The sequence below is a fragment of the Aplidium turbinatum genome, chromosome 9 (genome assembly GCF_918807975.1).
Source record: "Aplidium turbinatum chromosome 9, kaAplTurb1.1, whole genome shotgun sequence".
In the NCBI taxonomy this organism is placed as follows: Eukaryota; Metazoa; Chordata; class Ascidiacea; order Aplousobranchia; family Polyclinidae; genus Aplidium; species Aplidium turbinatum.
This window is the reverse complement of record NC_137480.1, coordinates 19,007,396-19,034,708: the sequence shown is the minus strand read 5'-3', so window position 1 is coordinate 19,034,708 and position 27,313 is coordinate 19,007,396. Positions and strand designations below refer to the sequence as shown.

General features: G+C 37.9%; 2 protein-coding genes across 2 annotated transcripts; one reads left to right on the top strand and one right to left on the bottom strand.

Moving 5' to 3' along the window:
- The first annotated feature begins 1,106 nt into the window (after nt 1–1,106).
- On the top strand, nt 1,107–20,461 carry LOC145776982 (claspin-like). The gene is made up of 31 exons (XM_082588236.1): nt 1,107–1,295; nt 8,765–8,841; nt 9,168–9,273; nt 9,482–9,529; nt 9,626–9,711; nt 9,920–10,001; nt 10,236–10,330; nt 11,049–11,124; nt 11,677–11,730; nt 12,092–12,183; nt 12,611–12,746; nt 12,876–12,967; nt 13,175–13,421; nt 13,624–13,750; nt 13,840–13,931; nt 14,219–14,310; nt 14,444–14,657; nt 15,097–15,214; nt 15,393–15,516; nt 16,044–16,181; nt 16,685–16,781; nt 16,891–16,986; nt 17,195–17,262; nt 17,488–17,617; nt 17,777–17,841; nt 17,959–18,085; nt 18,710–18,872; nt 19,117–19,220; nt 19,380–19,429; nt 19,679–19,795; nt 20,125–20,461. Exons 1-31 carry the CDS (start codon nt 1,250–1,252, stop codon nt 20,248–20,250), a joined length of 3,285 nt encoding a protein of 1,094 aa, XP_082444362.1. The 5' UTR covers nt 1,107–1,249; the 3' UTR covers nt 20,251–20,461.
- Nucleotides 20,439–26,324, bottom strand: LOC145776983 (glycerol-3-phosphate dehydrogenase [NAD(+)], cytoplasmic-like). Its single transcript, XM_082588238.1, has 9 exons — nt 26,223–26,324; nt 25,553–25,730; nt 24,639–24,779; nt 22,414–22,552; nt 22,159–22,271; nt 21,619–21,726; nt 21,210–21,338; nt 21,029–21,138; nt 20,439–20,778 (listed from the first exon to the last, which is right to left on the bottom strand). The coding sequence occupies exons 1-9, from the start codon at nt 26,258–26,260 to the stop codon at nt 20,682–20,684; spliced, it is 1,053 nt and encodes a 350-aa protein (XP_082444364.1). The 5' UTR covers nt 26,261–26,324; the 3' UTR covers nt 20,439–20,681.
- Between the last annotated feature and the right edge of the window lie 989 nt (nt 26,325–27,313).

The following is a 27,313-nucleotide window of genomic DNA, read 5'->3' as shown; positions in this document are numbered from 1 at the left end:
GGATTATTGCAGCAAATCAACCAGACCAAGACTTGTTTAGGGTCTGAGTATGGAGCGGTTTGTCTGACCGCAAACCTCTGAACTTTTTTCACAGCAGACAACAGTATCAAGATTGCCAGATGGGTAAATGGTGCAATAGACATTGACATAATAAAGTGAAAGTTAAAACTACTTAGTAGCCTAACAGGAATAAAAACTCCCACATGAACCGGACAAAAATTTGGTAAAATATGATGTAGTTTAAAGTTTATTTTTATTTATTTATTATAAATAAAAAGTATAAAACTAATTGCAAATTTTGCGACTTTTCAGAACTACCGTACTGTAGTTAGGCCTACCCTCAGCCTTGGGTGTGACGTTGCGATTCTACGCAAAGTACGTTAACAATTGATAGGCCTAATAGTAACGCAGTCACTAACTTATTACAATTCTTAGGCCAGTGATCGAGTAGTTAAAAGTAAAAGTTAGCAATTGGCTACCATAACTATATAGGCTACCTTTACCCAGGTTGCTTAGCCTATAGGCCTACTGGCCTAGTAATTATTTTTTGCAACATCATTGATCAAAAACTTTATTGTTTTTCAAGTACACAAAAAGTGATCTTGATCTTTAAGATCACGATCTTGATCTTCAAGATCACATGGTTTGGTGATCTTGATCTTCAAGATCACCAATACTGGTGACCTTGCCCCTCTCTGGCTGTTTTGCTTCCTTATCCCGTTCATTAAAGTGCTGGTAGGCCTATATCGACTATTGTCGTTAGTGGTATCTTTTTCGTCCCGGCCGCGTTTAAGACACTTAATGGCAAGCCAAAATAACGAAAGCAGCTGACTCGAAGACCATAGCCTATGTCACTTCGCTGTTTCTTGTCGTCTGTTGTATCGCATCTGTGATCGCAGTGTACTGTATGTTATTGCAATGGGCGCAAATAAAAGCATGATTAGTATAAAAAAACCATGATTATTATTAAATGACGAAAAATAAAATGAATGAAGGAAGTTTGTAAAATCCACTTCAATGATCGAATCAATAAAACACCCGCCTGAGTATGCAGTTTTTCGCTAGAGCGACAACTGATGTCAAAGAGATACGCGGGAAATTGCGAATCAATCAACATCGTAATGAAATTCTGTGATCTGTGAACCTGAATACTAAACTAAAGTCTGGCTTACAGTTACAACATAAAGTGCTTTGGTATTTTGGAGTTTAGAAAAAAAGTGAATGCAGCTTCTTCGGGGGAATTAACATAATGGCTTTGATTTCAACTGACAATGCATATGCTCAAAATCACAAAGGTTTGGCTGAAATTATTCAAGCTGGTGTTTCGCTATTTGCATTTCTTATTGTAACCTTAGCCTAACTTTTTAGTTAGCTGTCAATGCTGTTGCCCAAGTCATTGGTGCAAAACTTTCATTGCTATTACTTAAAGGTTGTTGGATATATTTGTGCTATGTGAAAGAATCTCCATGATGCTCAATCAATCATTTTTTTTTACACAGCTCCACATCCACTCTAATGCACAAATAGCAGAAAATATAATATACTACTTTTATTAAATGGAAGCTACACCATAGAGGCACTGAAAAGAAATACAAAAAACATACTGTTATCTAAATCAAGGTGCCCTTTAAAATTACATCAGTTTGATGCTTCAGTTAATGGACATCCATGTATATTACAATCAACCAAATAGCTAGACTAGATGATGTAATAATAATGATTTTAAACTCTTGGTATGTGTTTCAACAACACATCTTTTGTATAAAGTTGGAAGATGGGATACAATAGGTTGTACTTCAGTTATATCAGCTTATTATATAGGGTTAAGAAACAGTTTCTCAATTCAAAGACAACACATATTTCGGAGCTGATATACAAGTCCCCCCCCCTCCTTGGCAACTCATGACGGACTGCCCCGGGCGGCACGTCTGAGAGCAGCACTTTCAGAATACAATTTTTGATTTTGATTATAATCTGATAAAAAAACACATTTCATTTTTACATGCTTTTTCTTGAAGAGGCGGCAAAATCTGAATCCGCCCCGGGCGGCAAAATCTGAATCCGCCCCGGGCGGCACATTCCCTAGCTACGCCACTGGAAACCATAGCAATAATTGTACTTAAATGCTTCTAAAATTAGCTTGTAGCCTATGATAGCGTATAATATAGGCTACTGCAGGCCTCGAAATTCACGGCGGACACGGCGGTCATGTCCGCCGTCACAGCGTGTGATGTCCGCGGGAAGTACCATCTAGATCGGTCATATGTGTCCGCCGAGAAATAGCGATATAAATCGTCATTAAGTAGTACGAACAATTGTTGCAAATATATAATTTCCTGCGTATTCTAGCGCGCATCTAAAAAATGTGAATACTGTATCCCTTAGCTTCCATTCAAGCAGGAAAAAACTTTCGATTTTTACGTTGCTTCAACGATTGGTGACATTGAATCACCGTAACAAAGGTGATTCTTCGCTAAGAACCGATGGGAGTACCGGTACTTTTACATTAATCACGCGCAACTTAGTTCAAGTCTTACGTAACAATGTTTGGCTTTGATCTTCGAGTAATATTGATAAGGCAAGGTTGGTTACAAAATTAGATTATAAGAGTAGGCTAGTACAGAAAGATGCAGCAAAATTTGTTTAGTTTTGGTATTACAGCAAGAAAGAATAGGTCCAGGGAAAATTCACTTTCGCTCACATGACGCGCGAAAATAAAGCAAAAGAAAAAAGCTTGGCCCAACAGAAAATAGTAGCGTTAGTGTAGAAGTTTTCCGACTCGTGCTAGAGCATTGTGACGCAAGAAGCCACACCACCTCGTTCGGTGGAAGTTAATCAGTTATGCGGCGTATTACGCAGCTACGCGGCGCTTTTACTCTTCGAGCGCACGTTGTTGGTCTGATGAAAGCCTTTCAGAGTGACTTCGCTGAAATTAAAGCCTTTTAAACCGCAGCTATAGTTCTCAAATGGCGAAGATTATCAAGATTAAGTGATTAAGCATGACGATCGACGATAAAACTGATGTGTCCGCCGTGAGACTTAATTTGTCCGCCGAGATAGCTGCTCAGACCGGACACGTTTGTCCGCCGTCAACAAAAACGAATTTCGAGGCCTGCTACTGTACATTAGTTTGTCTGGTATGCCACACATAGTGTCCATATGCATATTTGTGACCATCAAAGTAATTGCGTCCACTTCACAAATTTATAAATATTTTGCAATTAATAATAATTTGACAAAAAAATCAACAGTATATTTATGAATAATATTATTACTACTTGTGAAAGTTTTATCTTTTTACGCTTACTGTGTAACTTGTTTTTCAAATAACAATTTTAGAAAAACTTTGTTCTTCATCCTGACTTTAAAGTGGCTAAACACAAATATGTCAATGAGAAGTGCTTTTATCAGGGTTCATGTGTTGTTGCTGTCATCGCATTACATATTTATTGCGCATTTTTACGGATCATTTTTTTAGGCATATTGCGCAGAATTATTCCGCCGGAATGACAATGCTGTTTGTCGCATTTTGAAATTTAAACAGCAATCTCAAAATACACTACTGTAATTTCAATACACACAACAATACCACAATATTATTACACGCTTAAGAGTACGGAAATATCTTTCTAACCATCGAAAAAGAGTATAACTCAGGCCTCGAAATTCGTTTTTGTTGATGGCGGACAAACGTGTCCGGTCTGAGCAGCTATCTCGGCGGACAAATTAAGTCTCACGGCGGACACACGAGTTTTAGCGTCGATCGTCATGCTTAATTACTTTATCTTGTTAATTCTTCACCATTTGACAACTATAGCTAAGGTTTAGAAGGCTTTTTAAAATTTCAGCGACGTCACTCTGAAAGGCTTTCATCAGTCCAACGACGTGCGCTTGAAGAATCAAAGCGCCGTGTAGCTGCTTGATACGCACCATAACTGATTAACTTTCACCGAACGAAGTCGTGTGGCTTCTTGCGTCACAATGCTCTGGGCACGAGTCGGAAAACTTCTACACTAACGCTACTATTTTCTGCTGAGCAAAGTTTCACTAGGCTTTTTTCTTTAGGTTTATTTTTGCGTGTAATGTGAGCGAAAGTCAATTTTCCTTGGGCCTTTTCTTATTGTAATACCAAAACTTAACAAATTTTGGGGCAACACTAAAAGGCGGAAATGCGGAAACACGGAAATAAGCCGAAATACCTTTAGAATTAAAACAGTCATAGTATTTAATGATCTCACAATTTTGCTTCTAAATAATATCTTTAAATGATATTTCAACATAAGAAAATGTTCGATATTGAGTTGTGGCTAAAAATCGCATTTCCGTCTTTTTCCTATTTCAATAAATTCCATTAAATTTCGAAATTTACTCCAATAACTGCGGAATTAAAACAGTCAAAGTATTTAATGACCTCACAACATAAGCATAATAATGATCATATCGGGTATAATAACACAAAGTACACAAATACGAGGTTACATGTAGATGTGGAATTAAAACAGTCAAAGTATTTAATGACCTCACAATTGCTTCTAAACAATATCTTTCAATGATATTTCAACATAAAAGTAGGTTCGGTGGTGAGTTGTTGTTAAAAATCGCATTTCCGCCTTTTTCCTGTTTAAATAAATTCCTTTAAATTTTCAAAATTTACTCCAATAAGAGAGAGATGATTGTTTTTTTGCCTTTCTAATACGAGTCAAGAAAAAGAAACACAATTACATACAAATCAAAATATAGCAATAGAAAGGTCTGGCAGCACCGAACAACCTTGCGGTTAACGGTAGGCACTTTAACATTACCCACTCGTCGAAAAGGTACGCAATCATGCGTGACATGTTCATTCGTGATTCAGCTGATTTCAGTCATGTGACTCGACACGTGATATTCTGATCGAAACATTTTAATACAAAGAAATTTAACTGAATGCTTCACCACAACCACCGTTGCCTAATGGTTAGGGCAGAGGAGTAGTAATTTCGATTTCGTGGGTTCGATTCCCACCCTCTGCTAATACTATTTTTTCTTCTGCAACTGAACTGAGTGCAAGAAGGATGTTAATGGTAGCCACTTTAACACAGGGTTGAGAAAAACCCGGGTTTTTTTAAAAAAGCCCAACCCGCCCGGGTTTTTTTAAAAAAACCCGGGTTTTTTTGGGTTTTATTGGGTTTTTTAAAAAAGATGCAAAAAAAAGGTAGATTCATGCTTATTTCACCTCAAAACTACTTTTTACGAGTGAAGTGCCTTTCACTCACAGTACATGCTTGCATAACTCAATAAAATAATGCACTGGGGCTGTTGTTGCTTGAATGTTGCATCATCCATTAGTTTCAAGATCAAGTTGGATGTTGCATCATCCACTGATTTCTATACCAAGTTGATGCTACTGTGGTAGAAATCACATTATTGTATCATTTGTTTAGATTTGAAGGCAAGGAGCATTTATGCCATCATGTTTAAATATTTTTTATCATTTATGTATATATTATATATAGTAATGGATGAGCAATTGAGCAATTGCGTGGCCAATTAGGCAAATGCTCTGAAACAGCCATGCGTTAGAATCCAGAATCTGTAATTGGTAAATAGCCTCCTAAATTGCATTTCACATCATATATACAGACTACAGTAGAGTAGTACTTTCACCAATTTAACTATAAGGCCTTCTTGCATAAATGAGTTTTAGTGTAGTATACACAAAGTGACATTACTTGATTTTTGTGTACTGTGCAATATCCACTGCGTTTTCAGTTTATTCTTGGAAATTACTTCACAATCACATCCTTAAGTCCTAATTTAAAGTTTGTTGTAAGTGCCTTGTAGTATTTTTGTAAGTTTTTTTAATTTTCCAATAAAAACTGGACAAATATGATGCTCTGGGTTTTTTTATGGTTTTTTTTGGGTTTTTTTAAGTGGGTTTTATTAAAAAAACCCACCCGGGTTTTTTTGGGTCGGGTAAAATACCAACAACCCTGCTTTAACAAGTCGAAATTGTGACTAAAACACAAAGCAATTTCACATTGAAAAGCAGGCACTCTTCGACGAGTGGGTGATATAAAAGTGCCTACCGCGGTTAACCAGTCAAGGTGCTGCCTGACATCATACATTGCAGCGTTAGACATTACAGGTTATACATTAGCTCAACGATGTTCAACCTGCGGCCGTCGATGAATAATTATGCGGCCGTTAACACGTAATTTAATAAGCATGTGTTGGCGGCCGTGCCCTGTTTTTGAAATAAAAAAATTATTTCGTTAATAAAAATGAAATGTATTTTAAATATTAGGGATAGGGATATCTAGAACCACTGGATACCCTTGTAGCTTGTAATTATATATAATATTTCAAATTTTAAAACTTGAAAAACATTCTCATCATAAGTTTTTGTAGGCTAGGCTATATTGTTAAAATCGTTTTGAGACAAAACTTTTTCCTCAACCTAATTTCATTGTAGCCTAACGGTAGCCTACATTCAGTGCCGGTCTTTGGGGTGTGCAAATCGTGCGATCGCACAGTGCTCGAAAATTAGGGGGCCCCGCAATTTAGGCTACTCAAAAAATGCAGTAATTTTTGTCATTTCCAATGGAAAAAAATTCGATTCACAAGCAAGTACCGGTAGCCCATTCCTTGAAGTCATAGTTGCGGCTTTAGGGTGAGGCAAGTGCTGAGGGTGAGGCAAGCACCATTTTACAGTATTATTCATACCCAAATTTTTGTTGAACATGCTCTCAGAATGCACTAAATTCAAAGTAATTTTTCAAAAATTTCTGAGGCATTTGAGTCCAGACGCTGGGTGTCGCCTTCGGCGAACACGCCGTCAAAACCCCCTCCCCTTTCAAATACCTAGCTACGCTACTGAATTGGATCATTGTCATTAGGGCCCGCAAAGCATATTCCGCACAGGGCCCGAAGTACCCTAAGACCGGCACTGCCTACATTGCATTATGTCCTTAAAAAGAAAAAGAACACTAGCAGAGGAGAAAAGGGTATTCAATTCCAAATGAGAGTTGGGTTATTTCATGATGGAGACGGCAGCGCATACTATGATGTGTCTAATATGCAGTCAAGTAGTTAAAACTGTTAAAGGAAATAATGCAAAACAGCATTTTTGTCGTCATATGTCACACCATTATGCAAAATTGGAAGGCGAGTCGAGGAAAATCTGTGTCGAAAATTTGAAGAAAAGTGTGAGTCTGCCTTTTCACGAATGAAGTACCTACAAAAACGAGTACCGAACAAATCAGGCTAACTGAGACTGGTGTCTTAACCGGTGCTCGTAAGCAAAATCAAGGGAGTTGCAATGTCGCAGACTTTTATTGAATAAATTCATTTCAAAATGTTTGATATTTCATGGTACTATTAGGTATAGCCTAAGTATGATAAGTTGAGTAAATATTAACGAATAAATTCTTCTCTTAGATAACGCAAATTGAAAAAAAAAAATCATTTAAAACTCACTGGCGGCCGTGCTTTATAGAATTAATCGGAATGCGGCCGGCAATAGCAAAAAGGTTGTGCACTCCTGCATTAGCTAAATCAATAAACAGTATGATTGAACAGTAGCTTCGAAATCGAAATGAAACATATGAGGTTTTGTAGGAAAATGAATCAAGACCAGCTAGGAAAAACATAAGCATAATAATGATCATATCGGGTATAATAACACAAAGTACACAAATACGAGGTTACATGTAGATGTGGAATTAAAACAGTCAAAGTATTTAATGACCTCACAATTGCTTCTAAACAATATCTTTCAGTGATATTTCAACATAAAAGTAGGTTCGGTGGTGAGTTGTTAAAAATCGCATTTCCGCCTTTTTCCATGTTGCAACATTTCATTCTTCCATGATGAAGTTATCGCTATGTTAAACAATATGGACGCCAAGATCGTATTTCCGCGTTTTCTACATCGGCATTAAATCTCTACTTCTGCAGACAATACGCCATTTCATGCCCCAGCTTATTTCCGCGTTCCGCATTTCCGCCTTTTAGTGTTGCCCCAAATTTTGTAACCAACCTTGCCTTATCAATATTACTCATAGATCAAAGCCAGACTATGTGACGTAAGACTTGAACTAAGTTGCGCGTGAATAGTGTGTAGAAGTACCGGTACTCTCCTCGATTCTTACCGAAGAATTCACCTTTGTTACGCTGATTCAATGTCATCAATCGTTGAAGCAACATAAAAATCGAAAGTTTTCCTGCTTGAATGGTGGCTAAGGGATACAGTGTTCACATTTTCTAGTTGCGCGGGAAATTATATTCTTGCAACAATTATTCGATTGTTCGTGCTATGCAATGAGGATTTGTATCGGTAGTTCCTGTGTTATTTCTCGGCGGACAAATATGACCGATCTAGGTGGTACTTCCCGTGGACATCACATGCTGTGATGGTGGACGTGAATTTCGAGGCCTGATAACTCTTTATGTAATTAAGTAAAATTACAATAAAAAAGAGTATACTGTTTAAGTTAGGCTAACAAATATCATTTTCAGAAGTCCTTGAAAATAATGGTCGGAAATATGCGCATAAACTATGTACTTATCTCCGTAAAATATGTATAGGTTGCCAAAACTTTCAAGTTGTAAATCAAGTTTAGCAATTAGCATTGTGTATAATATAGTTGCTAATTTAGGTTAAAACTTTTTTTTTTATATTTTTGTATTTATAAGTCATCTGTATATTTGTTAAGTTTTCTGAAAAGTTTTCTTCATTTGTTATTCTAATTTCGTCTGATGTTAATCTTTTTGTATTTTTTAGGTGAAAACATCAAGACTATGCAACAACAACGTATCAGCAAGTTTGCTGAATCTTCAGATGAATCAGAAAATGAAGATGTAATTCATGGTCATTTTTATTTATAATCATAGCACTACCTGTTTTTAATTGCTTGCTGCAGGTGATACTGCCATGTTGCAATATCATTTCTTCATGAGACTTAGGAAGTCAGATTTTTGTTTGACATGCCAGATTGCCAGTGTTAGATTGGAATAAAAGTTATAAACAAAAATCAATAAAAGCATATTATTTTAAATGTTTTGTTTAATCAATTCATTGTCACCAAAGTCATCAAAATTTTTTCACAAGAAAAGGACTGAAGTGAAATGTTTTGTTTAAGCACTATCAAAAATTTTCAAATACTTTTTATTGTTTCTGTATTTAGGTAAAAAACGAAATGAAAAATCTTAACAACTCTGAAAATCTTTCTATATCCAGCCCATGTGATCTTGTCGGATTATCTTCCATTGATACTTCAAACAAGAGCTATGGTGAGAACTAGGAAATGTAGCATTGATTTACCAAGATTGTCATTTTTTGTAATGAAAGCTGTGCAGTAAAACTCGTGCAAAGTAAGAAGTAGTATGGTGCGTAACTGCGTATGTGTTACTAGTCTTGGGAATTTTCTTAAAGCATGGGCCGATTAGGTTGTACTCCTTTGTTTATTATTGGGTTGTTGAAAGGATGTTTACTTTGCAGTAAAAGAATCTCATGAAGACTCAGAAGGTGATGATGAATTGATTGTAGGTAAGAAGTGTCATGTTTGCCCTCAGTGGGGTAAGTTTACATTGTACTACCTGTGATTTGAGGATCTGTCTGGATCACTTTCTCTTGTGGTTTCAGGTCTGATACAAAAAAAGACCAAAAAACGTGTACTTCAATTGGCTGAATCCTCTGATGATTCTGACGATGAAGATATCTCCCTCCATGTAAGGACAGTGTTTTACTGGCATAAACATTTCAAACAATTGCTAAATTTTTTGACTTATATTTATTTTCATGTACTTGTACAATATGCCTCCACAGTGTTCTCACAATTCAATAACTATAAAGTAGTAAAATTACATGTGATATCAAAGTACTGCCAAGTCATGACTTTCATGACCCAAGCTTATGTACATGATTATTTTTGTTTAGGTTTCAAACCAATTCAGTAACTTAAAAGCAAAGGAAGTTGAAAAACATTTTGCACTACCCTTGGATGCTGAATCTGATATGAGTAAGACTTGTTGCTTAGATCAAGTGTTATTTTAAAAAGTAAATTTTTTGAAACTTTAGATCTTATTACTGTCTGGCTTCTAAGAGAAACTAATCTGCTTAATTTGAGCCACTAGTAGTACCAGTGTTTACTTTAGGCATCTCAGTATTTCATTCTTGCTTGACAGCTTTTGAGTTCTGTGTTAAGATTAAGTTTTGGGTATAAAATGGTGTATTCGTATTGATTTTGTTTTAGATGCTGCCATTGGAAGGAAAAAGATGAAAAAGCGAGTCGTTAAACTTTCGGAATCTTCAGATGAGTCTGATAATGACAGTGGTGTGACATGCCAAGTAATGCTTGTGTTTCTTTTTCTCATTGCTCTTTTAAACCATGATTTCGATTAAAGAGCTTCGAGTATCTTAGTGTTGATATGGCTCTTCCTGACTGCATTGTAAATCAAATCAAATATGAAATGCACTTGATGTTTCGGGATGAAGACCAGGCTTCTTTGAAGCAAAATGAAGAGAGCGAGATAGCACTTTTATTATATAAAGCAGGGGTCACCAAACATTTTTCTCTAAGGGCGGATTGCTGCGAGATTAACAGCTGCGGGCCGGATGGAAATTGCGAAAAGATATACAACTACTGTATTTAGAATCTTTATTGACTTGAATTTTCCAAATCCTTCTGCTTATGATGTCTATTGTCTAGTCTGGCTGGTATGATTTGCCTAACAGAGATATCGCTCTGATTAAACATTGGTGTTTTGAACAACAAAGTTTGTGATGTCATAAGAAGAAACAATATGGAAAAATCATTAGCAGGTTGCGTGTAGCTCAACAGTAACGTTAATCCTTAACAAAAAGTGTGGTAACTTTTTTCCTTAACAGTTGTAGTGCAGCTGTTATTTCCGCAGCACGTGGCGGGCGGATGAAATCAGTTTGCGAGCCGGTTCCGGCCCGCGGGCCGTAGTTTGGTGACCCCTGATATAAAGGAAACGTATTTCGAACTTCGGTTTTGTTTGCGGGTTTTCCCTTGTTTTGTTCATGCATGCTCTTGTTGTATTAGATTCAACACGATTCGGCCGGAGAGGAAATCGACGAGGCCGGTACTTCTAAAATGAATGTCAGTGTGGGAGATTCAAGTATGTCCATTATATTATTCATTGTGCAGTATATCCAGACATCAAGTCAACCGTTTTTTACATAGATTCAACATCTGCAAACAAAAATGATAAAAATGGTTGATTAGCTGACTGGGTATGAATTGTTCTAATACTAAGTAATATACTTTCTTGTTTTAACGGAGCAAAGTAGCAGATGGATAACTTTTAAGCTGACTAGCCTAACCAGCGATTAAAAGTATAGGTGGTCCGGTACTTGATTCAAGTGTTGGGTATGAGAAGATAAGGTTCTCATTGTCCTTCGGCACTAAGGAGAGTAGGGTGGCCAGTTCCTTTCTCTCGGCCGCCTTTTCTGCAGCAATTATGCCTACCCAATTTATTACACCCTAGGTAGAGGTGAGCGGTGTTTGTCAACAATCAGCATAAACCAGGAGTCGAACCAGGATTGCATAATTGGAAAGCCAACGCCTTTTCCGTTGCGCCATCCCACCGCTTAAAGCCAGCGATTAGAGAAGTGCAGTTATAAGTTAGTGTCGCCACTAACTAACTTTTAAATGTTGCTGATTTTTTCAGGAGGATTAGAGCAGTCTAATGATTCCGACAGCGATTCCAGTGACTCTGATGATGGTGAGATATCTTGATATGTTGCTGATGACTATTTTAGCTTTAGTTAATATGTCTACAATCTCTACATCCCGTAGGGAAGACAATTATAAAACGTAAATCATAGTTCCAGGACCCAGGTGCACTTGAACTATTTCAAACTCCAAATTTCAAACAATTACGCCTTCAGTTTCAATCACAAAACTAAATGAGGGTTGTCAAGTAGCTTCCAACTTGTTAAGATTTAGTGATGCGGATTCAAGAATTGAAAATATTGCTTAGTTTAACACTGCATAGTGTTTTTTCACATGATTTGGTTCTAAGGTGCCACTCAAGATTGAAAATGTTGTTTGCTTTTTCACTATTTTTTTCTTGTAAATATCAGATTCTTCATCTTCCTCCAGTGATGATGACGCTGCTCCCATCCGTATCTTCAGGAACAAAGATGCTGCGGCCATGAATTCAAGAGGCTATGACGTATGCAATAAAGTGTAATCTTCTGAGACAAGCAACCATCTTAACACGTCCTACCATGCTTTTTATAACGATAAGAATAAAAATAGACTTGCCTCATCAGGCGTAATCGCCGGCTTAACTGGTCTAAGACGATTTGCTGCGGGCATGTTGCGTTGGGACTTGGCAGAGAGTGCTGCCTATGAGTGTGGTGATGAACAGAGGGCAGCACATATACTTAAAGATTGCCCACAGACTTTCCCATCGTGTGGAGGACCCAGTTTCCATTGACGTTGACACCAGGCAATGGCTCACCGACGGTTGCCCTTGTATTTATTGACAATACCAGAGAAGAATACTGCAAGAAAAACAAGTAATTCTTGACTTAATCTCTGTGAAGGGCAAGGCTGTTACAAATTTTCTGATTGCTATCATTTTCCATCTACTGCAGAGTGGCCAATATACATCTGATGATGAAGCGCATGATGATGTCCCCTCTTCCCCGCACATACCGTTCAGGCCGAGGAGGCAGTCCAAACCACACAGCAGTTTGGACATAAAAAGTGAAACGCAGCGTCTTATCCGAGGTAAACCATTTTCACAAATGCAGCAAATTATTAAATTTATGTTTTTGTATGCGACTGATCTGGTACAACGTTTTTTTTTTCTAGCGCTTGTGTAAACATAAACAAATGCTTGGTAATCTTTGCTAACAGAATCCAGTGTCAATTTGCCATACTACGTTCCTGAAGCAAAGAAACTTTCCGATTTTCTCAAACGTCCTGTGGGACTTCAAGATAAGAGGATGGTGAGCTTACCAGTTTTCATAGTTTATGGTAGTTTACTTTTTTCAACAACAAAAAACACTACTTGTTGGATTTCTTCTTTATTCATGCCTTGTTTTTGTTATGCAACGATATCTTATTCAAACTGTTTCATCTGAAATTAGTGCAATCGGTATCTTCTTGGGGTCTAAATCATGGAGACTATTTTTTGCATGTAACTTTGTGTGTAGGTGGAAGATCAAATAGAAGAGCTAGCCAACGAGCCAACTCAGAAGGAGGATCCTATTGAAGATGAAGAGGATGCTGCTGAACCGAGAGAAAGTTTTGATTTGCGTCCTCCTAATGATAAAATAGAAACTGATGAAGGAGGAGTTGCAACTGGAAGCCGGAAAAAGGCACAGCTTTTAGCTTTGAGAGGAGTTCATATTCCAGAGCTCAACTCACCCAAACTTCCCGTATCGCCCAAGTCAGGAAAAGGTTAGAGACGGTTAAAGACCATCCAGCTCATGTATGATGTTGCGTTAGTAAGCGTCTGTTGTGGTACAATATTATAGATAAACACAACTGATTAATCACTTAGAAAAGCGAGATTGATGCAATGAGTCGAACTTCAACCCCACATATTAAATCTTCTACATTTGGAATGTTTTTTGCATCATTGATGTTTTCTCATTTGCAGGGTTCGTCGATTTAGACGACGAAGAATCTCAGCCTATCAAGGAAGACGTCTCCAACTTCATGCAGCGGATTCTTAAGCAGACTAAAGTCGGAAAGATTTCCATGGCAAGAAAAAAGGTTCAATTCAAGTAGGTTTGGTGAAATGTTTTAACTTAAGCATTCACGGAGATAGCTTTCCTTGTCTTTCCGTCACGGCACTGAACTCATTCCATTGCAGCATCATCAGGAAGGAAGAGAGAGCCGACGGAAGCGGAGTGGAGTTAGTGCCAGATGTTGTTACTTCTGTTGACACCTCTACCCAAGACGCAGGTTTGGCCCGATGAACTTTCACTGTATCCCAAGGCAACAACCAGCCAGCAGACGTTGAAGCAACGTAAAAAGTGGCTGGTTTGCTGGCTGGAAAAAGTTTCTATTTTTCAACGTCGCTAGACGCTACAACAATAAAAAAAAAACGCAACTTTTGTTAGCTAGGATCACAGACTTTAAAATTCGTCATTTCTACATGTAATAATGACGGATTTTTCTGTCTGGAATATGCAACTGAAGTGCTATTAAATTCTGAAGCTTGTTTGTCTGAGTGACGTCATTGTATACAGACGAAAAAAGCTTTCCAACTTACAAGAGACTGCGCGCAAATCTTACAGCGAAAATGAAACAGCGTCGCGAGAGAGAGCGATTAAAAAGAGAGGTAAGTTCTTAAACTCCTACAAGATTTTGTGCAAGATGTAAAAAAAGATGTAAAGCCAATGACATGCTCATCGAGACGTGAAGAGGTTGTTACATGTACAAAGATGTCCTCAGTAATTCCTGATATTTGACAGGAAATTTACAAATTGGACAATGAAGAAGTTGGGAAGGAAGAAGACGATGAAGATGAGGAAGAGCTGGATGACGATTGGTCGGATGCTGAGTCGGAGCAATCCGTGGAAGAAAAGGATGAAGTCGTTGACCAATTCAAAAACCACGTAATAGAAGACGATGACGAAGAAGATGATGATGTGATGTCCTTGGATACAACACAACCTGTCCCTTCAGGTGATCGCTGTGTATAATAACCTGGTGCTCGATAGACTCTGTGCACTTCACAATTATAATCAGTAAAATGCTTCAGTAACAAGATAACCTTTAGTTTTGCGGTTTTATCGTACTAGAATTTTTTTAGTTTTTGCTTTTTCGCTACCAAACCGTGTTAGTTGAAAGGATAATGTAGCTAGTTTAGTTTTCTTTCGTTGAAATAACAACTGTGTGACACGACCGCGAAAAGAACCATTGAATATTGTTGCAGAATCACAAAGTTTCTTCAAAGTTATTCACATTTATTTTTGTCTCAAAACACTAATGTTCCACAGCAGTAAAATCGTCGCAGTTTACTCTATTGAATCACGGTTATAGTTAATAATTTATTTAAAGGCTTGATATAAATCGTTCGTTTCAACATCGAAGCTTGTTTGTAATATGAAACATTCATGCGCAGAAGTGAGCCTCTCAAACACGGGCTCAGTATCACGAGCATCACAGCAAACCAAAAGCGACATCCTCTTCCCGCATCTGTCTCGCGAAGGATCGATGCTGCTGTTCGATGACTGTGTCAAGTGAGATTTTAAACTATCAGTCTTCCAATACCTTATGTTTAAAATCTCAAGCGCGGCTGAAAACTAAGCTTTTTGTACGTTGCCCATGCTAAGATATACCAGGTTCACGTTATCTTTATTTGCTTGAAATATTTGCGTAAAACGTCTTCGGCTCTAAACATTCCTGTTACGTTGGTAGAAAATCCAGTCGAAGTCACGAGGACTTGAGCGGCACCAACGGCTTCGAGGCGTTTGATGCTTCGGTCATTCCTCTGCACCAGCCAGAAATTTCCAATATTTCAGAGATATCGAAACCACCAAAGGTATTTCAGCTCAGCAAGATTTATTTTACATCCTTCGCAAAGGCGGATGCTGTACACCTGTTTCGCGACCATTGCCTCTTTGATTAATGGTTACCTTTACTGGTTAGGTGCTTATTATACTTCTTCGCAGTCGAGCTTACTTGACTAAACAATATAAACATAGGAATAGAAGCGTAATTCATAAAACTTAATGTTACATCACTACTATTGCTACATCGTATGCATTAGCAATGCTCAGATTGTGAAAACAAGAATAAGAGTTTGACTGACTGGTAAAGGCGGTGGTTGAATACTCTTGAGACATGAATTAGTGGTGCGATACTGACGAGCCCAGCCTCATGGCGTAACACGGCGTCTATCCTGTCAATTCTTGCTACATTCGGCTGCCGAGAAATAAATACTCACATTTGCAATTACCACTAGGGCACTCAATTTCACTTTACTATCAAGGAAAAGTACAGCGGTTCACATTGCTGGTATACGGTACCGCAGCTTGAACTTACCAACCTTCTTAATCTGCATTCCAGACCAATTTTGACGACGATTCATATTTTTGTCCCGAACGATCTTTGACCCCTTCAACCAATGCCTCCCTGTCTCGCATTGAATACCAATCGCAGTTTCTAGATTCTGATGGGTTTTTGAAAGAGCCAAAAGCTTCTAAGGTTTGGTTGTATTTGCCGTAAAACACTGTTTGCGGAACCATGGCCACCTGGAGATGTGGCCGGATTTGTCACATTTTGATTACCGCTACTGCTGCTGTCTGACTGATATTTTGTAAGGTTTTTTACTTTTTGCTGACTCGTAATGATAAAAAGCTTTTTGTTGTCTCGGAAAAACAGTAAGTTTAAAAACACTAAATCAGACTGTTAAAAAGCGAGTAAAGATCTGACTTAAATTTTCGGAACCAAATTGTTTTTGTTTTTCAACGTCTGATGATGTTAAAACCCATCCTGTCACCAAGACAAAAAAGGAAACGTTGAAATATAATATTTAGAAAAACTCATTTAGACATCACCAAAAGTCAGCACAATTTGGAAAATTCTGCAGAATATGACAAATCAGGCCATATCTCTAGCTTACAATGGCGATACCTATTTTGTAAATTGTTGCGAATTACGTCAGTGTTTCAAGGTGTAAAAACTTGATGTATGCTATTAATTTCTAGTCGTTAAGCTCTCTACTGCCACCCGGTGGAGAAGACGACAATGCGAACGACTGCAACATGTCCCAGCTGCTGGAGTTGTGCTCTGGGAAATTTCAAGGTAATAATGAAAGATTGGAATTGCTACAAATGAGTCGTATTGCTCGGACGACGTAATCGAATCATTTGTCTTTATTTACCCAAAACGTCAAGTTTACGTTTTTGCGCAGAGTCAGACGCAAGTCCGCACGTCCCAGACGTAGAAGCCTCTGGTGACGTAAATGGTAACGTCATTGACGAAAGTTTTGGATTTCAAGTGGAACCAGGTTTGTATTTGAGGTTAACATTGGATTGTTTCAGCATACACGATTGGAGCATTAGCAAGTGGGCATGGCGTGCCTTCCCAGACAGCAAAATCCGCCATTTTTACATTGTTTCAACGTCTGCAGACGTTAAATCAATGTAAAAATGGCGGATTTTGCTGTCTGGGATCCATAAAAGTTACTATTCTCATTTTTACTTTCGTGTTTCAAGCGGACACTTTCAAGGAAGCCAAACTTTGGAAAACTTTTTCGGATGCCGAAGACTCTGACGCTGAAGAGGTAATTGAAGATACTGTAGCTTTCATTTCAGTGCGTATAAACGTCCATGATGCAATAGACCAAACCTTACACAATAATACATATGGTTTGTTTTCCGAAATCAATCAACGATCTTTAACAAATTTTTGTAAGTTATGACAACAAAACATGGGCAATTGTGAAACATTGTTGAAGTTACTCCCGATATTTTACATCTGTTAACATCATAACGCCACATCCTCGCAGCCAGATGAGGGCATCACGATCATCAGGAGGAAGAAGGATGTGCTTCAGCCGGCAGCTGAGAACTTCCTTGAAGAAGAAGCGGAGTTGTCTGGTGATGACGTTGGAAGTGATGAGGAGGAGCCAGAAGGAGGTGGGTGAAGTTATGTCTTTCGATCTAACAACACGTAGATTTTTCTATGATGGACGAAAATAATGTAGTTGTTGTTGTGGTAGATTTTATTCTTAGCGTACCACAGGAAAGAAATTACCAAGTCTGACCAAGCTTACAATACCCTGTTCTGATTTGCAGAGGATTATTACGAGGAGGAGGAAAATGATGAAGTATTGCCACAGGAAGACGTGATGCAGCAACAGGTACATTTCCATCTGTTTTTTCGCGACGTGTGGATCGGTTTGAGTCAAACTACTTGTACTCAAAGTTATCTGTTTTTCCGTAATTTCTGTTCTTTAAAAAGTTATTCTCTTGTCTAGGTCAATAAAGTGCATTTAAAGCAATTGCTTGATGAAGATCAAAGAGATATTGACCTTTTGCAAGAAGCATTTGTCGAAGAAGCTGTTGAATTGAAAAGGAATCGAAAGTTTCGTTGGAAACATATTGGTAAGTCTTGTTTGAACACTGGTATGTTGTTAACGACAAGTGCCACGAGGCCCATGACAACACCATGGCGTTTGAGTGTTTGCAAAAGAGAGCTCCTTTACTTTTTCAAGTTGATAATTGTTTTCCAAGTCACTTTTGGAAGTTTTGGCAATTGTAAATTTTTGCTTTGTCATTGCTGATAGCATGTTTGCTGCAACAGATCCAACATATTTGGCAAGTTTACAGCTCAGCTTGTAGATGTGAATACAAAATAGTATCACTGGAGATCAGCATCATCAATGGACATTCGACGACGACAAAAGCATAATTAATTTATACAGTAGGGCAGTGGTTCTTAAACTGGGAGCCCATGTTCTGGGACAGCAAAGATGGTTCGGAAGCGGTTTATTTGCACATTTTGAATTCTTCTGAAGTTCATGAGAGGGAATTTGAGTCATTAAAAATACTGCAAGGGCGCCTTACACCATTTCTATTTGAGAATGACAAGTTGCCATACTTACTACTTAGTGCTCATAAGCATTTCCTAAAATTCGTTTTCAGCGTAACGTTACTGTTCACTTTTTCTCAGTGTGCACTGTTCGTAGCATTTTCTTCTGGTCATTTAGCTCTCCATTATTTGTTTAGACGATAATTTGACGCAAGATCTTTTTCACTCCGACGATGAGAAGGAAAACTGTGAAGAAGATAAAGAGACGGAGCAATTGGAGAACGAAGACACACAATGGAGGATGCTGCGATTGGAGAGAGAGGAATTTCTTGATTCGAAAACAAGTGACGGAACCACGGCGTAAGCACATAGTCGTCTTCTAGTTTGATTTCCTATAAAAAGTGGTTTTGAATCAGTTAAGTATCAGTTGCTCGTTCATACAGTACGATATTTTTCTTAATTCTGTTAACTTCCGGGTACAAAAAAGAGTATTCCGGCAGTTTACAAAGATGTCAACACCTTAAAAAGGCCAGGCGCTACCGCAATTATCTTTTCCAGGATTTCGTTTGTCGTGTATTAATAATATTCTAACGCATTCTTCCAGCTTGGCCGAGGTGGACGACGACTCCCAGCTGCTCAAGATGGGCAGGTCGGCTATCCACCGTTCCCGTTCAAGAATTCTGTCAGAAATCAACGAAGATGTTCGAGGTAATATCCTCTTCGAGGGAGCAGAAACTTGGTGGCCTAAATGTTGTGACGTTTTAATAATATTTCTGTTACTGATTGTTCAAAATCTTACCCGAAAGGGTTTAAAACGTATGATGGTTTATCGCTTTCCATGTCAATGCGTTTATTATTTATTTTCAGACTCAAAACCGCTCGCCCTGAGTAGATCCAGTAGCTTGACTGCTCCCAAAGTAAGTTTCCTCCACTTGGCCGTGGTTCCACCTACAGTCACTTTTCTATTCCCGCCGTTTATGAAATGACTAATAAACTTTCTACTTGATATTACATGATGCTTTACGCTGCTGTTTTTTTTTTTGAGCTAGATAGTTCGCATTGAAAACAGGTTGACAAGTATCAAATGGTGTCCTCGGTTGTGTGGAATGCAGATTGAAATTTGTTGTCAATAATTATTATTGTGATGTACTTTTTTTTCTTTGCAGCTTCCTTCAAAGAACTCGTTTTTATGTCGAAAGCCGGAAATTTTATCAAAGTTTGCGAGTTTCAAAGAGTCTAAAGTTATAAAAGGAGCTGTCAATTCCGATCGCATGGTCTTTAAGGTACGTAAGCAGGTCTTAATGGAATTCACAAAATTCGATCGTGCCTCGTGTTGCAAAGCTACAGAATTTGGCTGCGTAGCCGAGTGGTGAGAACGTCTGCGCGACGTTCGAAAGGACGTGGGTGCGACACCGCTCCAGAGCACGCGGCTGTGTCTCGGCAAAGACACTTAAAGGCAAGCCAAAATAAGGAGAGTAGCTGACTCGAAGGCTACATGTCACTTCGCTGGTTCCTGTCGTTTGTTGTATCGCATCTGTAATCGCAGTGTACTGTTATCGCTATGGGCGCAAATGAAAGTATGATTATTATTTACCTTTTCTTACGATTGCAGACTGTCTCGCCGAGCAAGAACAAAATACGCAAACCGAAGCGACCTTCAACGGAAAAGATGATTGTAACAAAGAGGTTGAAGATGGATGAAGACTCCAACAGCGTATTTGACCTTTTTGAAACGTGACCAATTATTTCTTGTTCATTGCATTGTTTTAAGATATACTTTCCCTTGTTAGTGAACTTGCTTTCACAGTGTCAGTCTCTGCCAGTTCTTTTGGACACGTACTGCTTGGCTATTTGATCTAAGCTTGGAAAGTTATGTGGCTGGCTGATATACAGTGAAACTAGATGTTTCTTTCATGTTTTTTCTTTTTATTGTGCGTAAATACAATTAGTAATTTCAATGCGATCAATTTTCTGCGGTTTGCATGATTGATTAACAGGCACTCCTCGACTGCGCCAAACTTGTTCAGTATTAGCCTGCGCTAGACAATAAGCACCGGCAACACGTTAGTTCTGACATCAACATATAAAATTATAGGAAAATCATCGCACAGCAAAGACGTTTGCTTTCAGTTTAAAGACGCGTAAGGTCTGCGTACAAAAAGTTAACTTCTACATGTGCTCTGGATGGTCTTGAAGACATTTAACAAAGCTCTCTACGGGATGTTTGTTGTAGAAAATGTTGTACACCGACACGAACAAAGGGTACCTGTAACATAAATAAAACGTTACTTCACACACAGTCCAGTTAAGCAATATCATACGTATCTAAGCCTCTTTCATTGTTTTGGTAGCTGACTGACTGTGATTGCACCAGCAGGGGAAGTCGCACTGTAGTTTTGACTTCCTATATTCAAAAACGTGATATTAGTTCACTGATGAATGGAACGAGCCAACTGCGGTTAATCTATAACGCAACATCAAATATCGGATTTATAGACGTATCCTTAATCACTCACTCGCTGTCATCAATTTTCAACGTTTTCAAAACCTTGTAAACTTCTTCGGCAGTTTGTGGCCCTTGCAATTTCTGCCCGTTTAGCATCTCCTTTTCCAACTCTTCAATCGTCTGAAACCAAACAGGTTTACTGCAATAAATCACAACGATTTTCTGAGTTGAAAAATGGTCTTGTTGCCCACCTTGTTGCTTTTTCCAAATGCTTCCGACACTCGTTTATTCCTCCCACCGTAGCAAGTCGTCACTAGATCGGCAACGCCGCAGCTTTCGAGGAAAGTCGCCATTTGCGGAGGCGTGTCCGGAAAGAATGCCTGCGTGCACATTGACTCAAATTATACCGTCTCCTCAACAGATGCGCTGCAAACTTTGGTAGAATATCCCGAAGTCAACCAAGAAAAGCACATTTGTACCTTTAACATTTAAGTGCACGATTTCATTTGAATAAGCATTGGCCCGATGTCTACTTTGGCATGAAAGATAACTGGTGTTCGTGTAATAACTAACCTTCCTTGTCACGTTTGAAACGTACTTGTGATAATTCATTTCTACTTTCAACGCCAAATTTACAAGTCAACTGAAGACATTATATACCTTGGCAAACTTCACCATCTCCATCAACCCAAGTCTGATAACAGCAGCTTTGGTGTTGTCGCCGTAATTCAATGCACTGACGAAGCCGGCGCCACAAGCAACAATATTCTAATGAAAAATGAATGAGTTGTTTGTAGCAGGAAGTTCAGAAGCGTTTTAATTAATCGTTATTAAAACTGCCCTTTTTACATCGTCGCAATGTCAGGCAACGTTTAAGCAATGTGAGAAGTTAAATTCTATTAGCTAAGTAAAATTTTCCATCGACCACGTTATGCAACATTTGAATAAGAACATATATAAATGTAAAGGTAACCGCAGTAGCAAGTAAAAAAAATATACCGGCATTTGATGCTACAGGATGTTGCAAAGGTCTCTGGCAATCAACATAGCAGAAGCTAAATATTTCCTGTGCGAAGTACTTCAACCTTATATGATAATGTAATACAGATGAGCTATCTAAACTATTAATACTACGTAGCCTACGCTAAATAAAGACGGTAATTTCTCCTTTAACTGCATTAAACTTCCAGAGCAAGTTACCTTCAGTGCACCGCAAATTTCAACAGTGTTACAATCGTCTACAACACATATTCGGAAGTTCGGAGTCTGCAACAACTTCTTAAATAATTGTCCATTTGTCATATTTGTACAACCTGTTAAAACACACAAATGCTTGCACTCATAAGTACACTATAAAGTCTAGATTAAAACAACACTTAAACCGGTGTGCCGTGACAACTGCTTGATCCAGTTGCGAGTTTGATCTTACATTTGCTTACAGATTCAGTTGCTTACCTATGGTAGTTTCGCAGAATTTTTCGTCGGCCACTTCGCTGGCGATGTTAGCTCCCATCAACACAGACACGTCCATTTCTAGTGACTTTCGAATGACATCACTGATCAATTGTAACCCATCCTTTGTGTGGTCCATACCCTGCAAAAGCGCAAGGATTACAAAGCCAGCAAAATCAGTCTTTAGACATCCACACAACAGTAAGTTGCGGTATGTAAACCGAGCTGATTCTCTAACTGGAGCAAGATTTGATTGAGTAAAGGTGTCGGAAAATATTTGAACTTATCTCTCAATGATAAGCAGCACGAGTGTAGAAGTAGAACCATGCCACAGAGCGTGGTACAGCTTCACACTATCAGTCTGGTATCTGCCAATACAGTATCTCACATGCGGTTCGTTACACTACAGCAGTTTGTTTTTCGTATCAAATATATAATAGTAAAACGTTTTCTCGTAGTTCTAAATACAATGGATGCTCATAAAAAGAAAAACTAAAACATCACAATTTTAAAAATGTTGCCAATCCCATGTCTATATTGCCTATCTTTTAAATAAAAAATATTGAATCAGAAAAAAACGTTCCACCGTGCAAGCCTTGTTACACTGTGGAAGGTGTGCTGCAAACTCATTGAAATAAAAAGATTGCTTTGTTGTTATTGTGGGAGCAAAGCACAAACAAAAATCCTTATTAACGAAGATTCTGTCAGAGTGAAAGCAAGGAATTATGCAATTCATAATGATAAATTTGAATTAGCAATATGCTAAAAGAAAATAATTGTACAAAGCAAAACAGTTAACGATTAATTATCAAGCTGTGTGAATACGGCCACACCCTTTGAGTCTTGCCCATTTCATAAACAAATTAAACGGCATTCAATCTTGGTTAGTAAGAACGCTTTCAGATAACGTGCCATACACATTACACAATGTGTGCTGTGATAAAGTGTAGGATTGTTTTAAAACCGTGCACAGCTCAGTGAATTTCAAGCTGAAATGCAAACAATTAACACATCACTTGTTGCCACTTGCCTAGATATAAATATTCACCGTTTTCCATCCACTCTAACATGCAAAAAATCAATTGTTAGGCTATTTAGGTTGATGTTAGGATTGAAAGAATTAGCAATCGCACAAACTTGAACATCACACTCTTTATTGGAATAACGTACACAAAGGCTAAACTCCGATGCTGGTGAAGTAATATGTACCGGTAATAATAATCTTTCCACTCATTATTGAACATTCAATGAACATTCAACAATTTCCCGAAATCAATGACATAAAAACACAATGCTACACAAGCTGCAAACTAACTCACAAAAAAAAAAACTCTGCCAAGAAAATTCCTGAAATTTATCGCTGCAAGATAGGCTGCAGTCGATAAGGCCGTCACGCGTGGTTTCTTGCAAGCTGTAGCACGAAACTGTATGGCTTAGGTACCCGGGTCTGCTACTATTCGGTGAGTCCGATTTGGTGAGTTCCTAACCTCTAACCCTAAAACGGCAATGATAACTATTAGGCTACGGTACCCGATAATTTAAAAAAAAAAATTGAAAAAATCTCCCGTTAAAGGATCGGACTCACCGAAACGGGCCATTCCGTAGGTACCCAGGAAGAACACCATTGGCTGACCTCAAACTGATAAGCTCTGAACTACGATATTTCTATGTTTCGATATTGTCTTAAGTCGCGGTATTATACTGACTGAAGAGGAATACAGTATATCCGCCCGGTTAGCTCAGTGGTTACGCGCTCGACTTAAGATCACGCAGCGCTGACTCGGCTCTCGGGGTGTGCGCCTGAGCAACGCATTTCACGACTGCTCTCCATTCAGCAGCACTTAGTGTAATAATAATTTCCCAGCAACATTTCAACAATTGGAAAAACTTTATTCTGCCAATCTCGGCAACCGACCCTGCGTCAAAAGCCTCTACAAGTACCTATGCGGAACTACCAGGAATAACCTATCAAAGGCTTTGTTAGTCCGAGAATAAAGATTCAAAACCAACCAACAGTATCAACACTAGCCATTTGAAATGTAATTGAAATAGGCTATTCATTTGCGGTTAACTTGGTTAGTTTGGGGAAGATCCTTACTACAACGTTCTGCTCGTGATTGTAAATAAAATGCTTCTTGTTGGATGGCAGAAAATTCGAAGGTGAATCAGTTACATTACTTTGATAATACTCATCCACTGTTTAAAACAAAAAAAGTCATGCAAGCAACCTTTATCAGCGAAATTCCAATGGCACCAGTTTTGATGTTTCCTTTCAGCTTTTCACAAAATCCACGAATAAACTGATGTGGGACAACAAATATCATCATATCTGCTCCTTTAGCAGCTTCAACTAGATCGGGAACAGCCACCTGACGAAATAAAAGCATACAATACATCTAGGATTATGATAAGCTACATAAGTTTGAGAAAAGAAAACACAGAACATGCAATCAAAAGTGAAACTAAAAATGCTTTGTCAAACAAGGAAGTAGCATAGTTTAATAAAATGTATTATCATGCAGCAAGAATATTAGAATATATAAGCATTTTGTATTTTTTACCATTTATACATTTTAATCCGCTAATTTTTCCTCTGCCAGATGTACTTAAGCAACTTGACTACTATCAATGACGTAGTAATAATCAAGTGATTTGAATATTTAATACATCTTTACCAATTTAGCATTTTTTATGAAGTTGCAAATGAATTGCTTTGGATTCTGGTTTTAAATCTTTGTCCTCGAACTGACAAAGCCTTGATAAGTTATTCCTGGTAGTTTTGCATATTTATAGAGGCTTTTGACGCAGGACCGGTTAACTACCGAAATTGACAGATTGAAGTTTTTCCTATTCTTGAAGTGTTGTTGCTGGGAAATTATTCCATCCATTAGGTGCCATTGAATGGAGAGCGGTCCTTAGAATGCTTTGTTCAAGCGCACATCTCGAGAGTCAAATCAGCACCGCTTGATCTTAAAGCTTCTTTGTTCACAAAATCACACGCTAACCAACTGAGCTATCGGGGCTATGTGAGTGGCAAAACACAACAAAGGAATAATTACATATGTCTTGCAAACACAGGCAATGTGCAGAGCCGCATTACAAATATTTTTCACAAATCAAAAACATATTAATATATACTTGCCACATTCTCCGGTATTTTATGTTTAGGGAGATACTTGACATTCTCATGCTCTGTGTTGATGATTTCAGTGAGCTTTCGACCATTAATCATTTCTTCATAAACATACATGTTGACACGTGTGTGAAAGTCATCTTCCTTTGCGCATTGTGCACCAATAATTTTAGAAATGGCAGAACCCCTGTAATAAACATAATTTGAAAAGTAAAATGCAAGTTGAACTGAAAATTATTCCTGATCAAATGTTACAAAAACATAATGTTTACTTGGGCTTGCAAAAAAGAATGAAAAAAAAAAACAATTAGATGTATAATTGTATATCTAAGTCCTCTGTGGCAGTTCAAGACCCTTTTAAACATTGCAATTTTGCTACAAGGCTGTCTAGTGTCTATATATAATATAGATTTAAAAAAATATTTTTTTTATGTTTAAATTTTATAAATGTTTTCAGAACCAACATAATAAAGATACTTAATTGAACTAAAGGCATGTCCAATTGTCCGTGTTTGTTGTTAATAACACCTACAATAACTGCACTGTTGTAGTATACTATGTACAGTAAATAAATACTGTCCTTGGCCCCAAATGTTCAAACAAACAGTCAAACACATTACTACAAAAATGTAAAATCAATTTCATATCATAAAATAATTGCACCAAGAAATGAACTCACCAATTTCCAGAGCCAATGATACAAACCTTCTTAGCCATTATGGAGTAGGATTCTTGTAAGTAATGCACACACACAAAATACTATTAATTTGATAAAAATGCTGAGTAGAAAAATTTATATTAAAGTTAGCTTTCATTACGGTACCGTATTGTTAATTCTCCTTTCTCCCAGATTTGCTTTGGGTCTGTGTCAGAGTCACAGATTTACATGACATATATAGCATTGGTCCTGTAATGTGCAGACCTAATACTTCACAAAAACAAAATTCAATGCCTTGATTCAGGATTGTGCACAATGCATTTCATCTTGAAGCTCTACAGTACTGTACAGTCTCAAGCTAATGATTTGAGGACAAAGCACAAATGTTTGTAAGGAAAAGTTGAAACAGTGAATGATGATGATTAGACTCAAAAATGCTCTTTTACCATTGTCGTAGCGGTTTACCATTTTAGCAATAGCACAGTAAATGTTACATTTATTTTAATTGTGGTTTCACTACCCGCTACTGGTTTTGTGAAACACTAGTATGGTTGAAACTGAATTTTAAAGGTCGGCCATTTCTGGCATTTAACAAGCAGTTTGTTTCATATAGAAGCCTTCTTCCAGTTTACTTTTTTGGAGAATATATACACATTATGAAGCCTTTGTCATGCTTCCCAAAGTGCATTCCAAACATATTATGATATTTTTGTTACAATGATTTTAGTGGAAAGGTAGGTGGAGACTGGAGATCGATTATAGCAGGGGTGTGCAACCTTTATTACAGGAGGGCCAGATATGAATAACTGGGTGAAACCGCGGGCCGCACGTTTATTTAACATATGATTTTTAGTAGTTGCAGGCACAAAAGAGTATTTTTTTTGTTATTCATATTATTCTTATATTAGGGGTTATCTCCTTCCAGAAATAATAAGTTAGGACGCATACATTTCTGAAGAAAACTGCTATTCAAATTTATTGTCACACCGTCTTTAAACGAGCTCAGTGAGAAGTTTGCAGCTGGCTTCTTTTCCCGACGGCTTTTTCCAAATTTACTTTAATGGATACTATACTTTACTTTAATATATACTTTACTTTAATGATCGCAATTC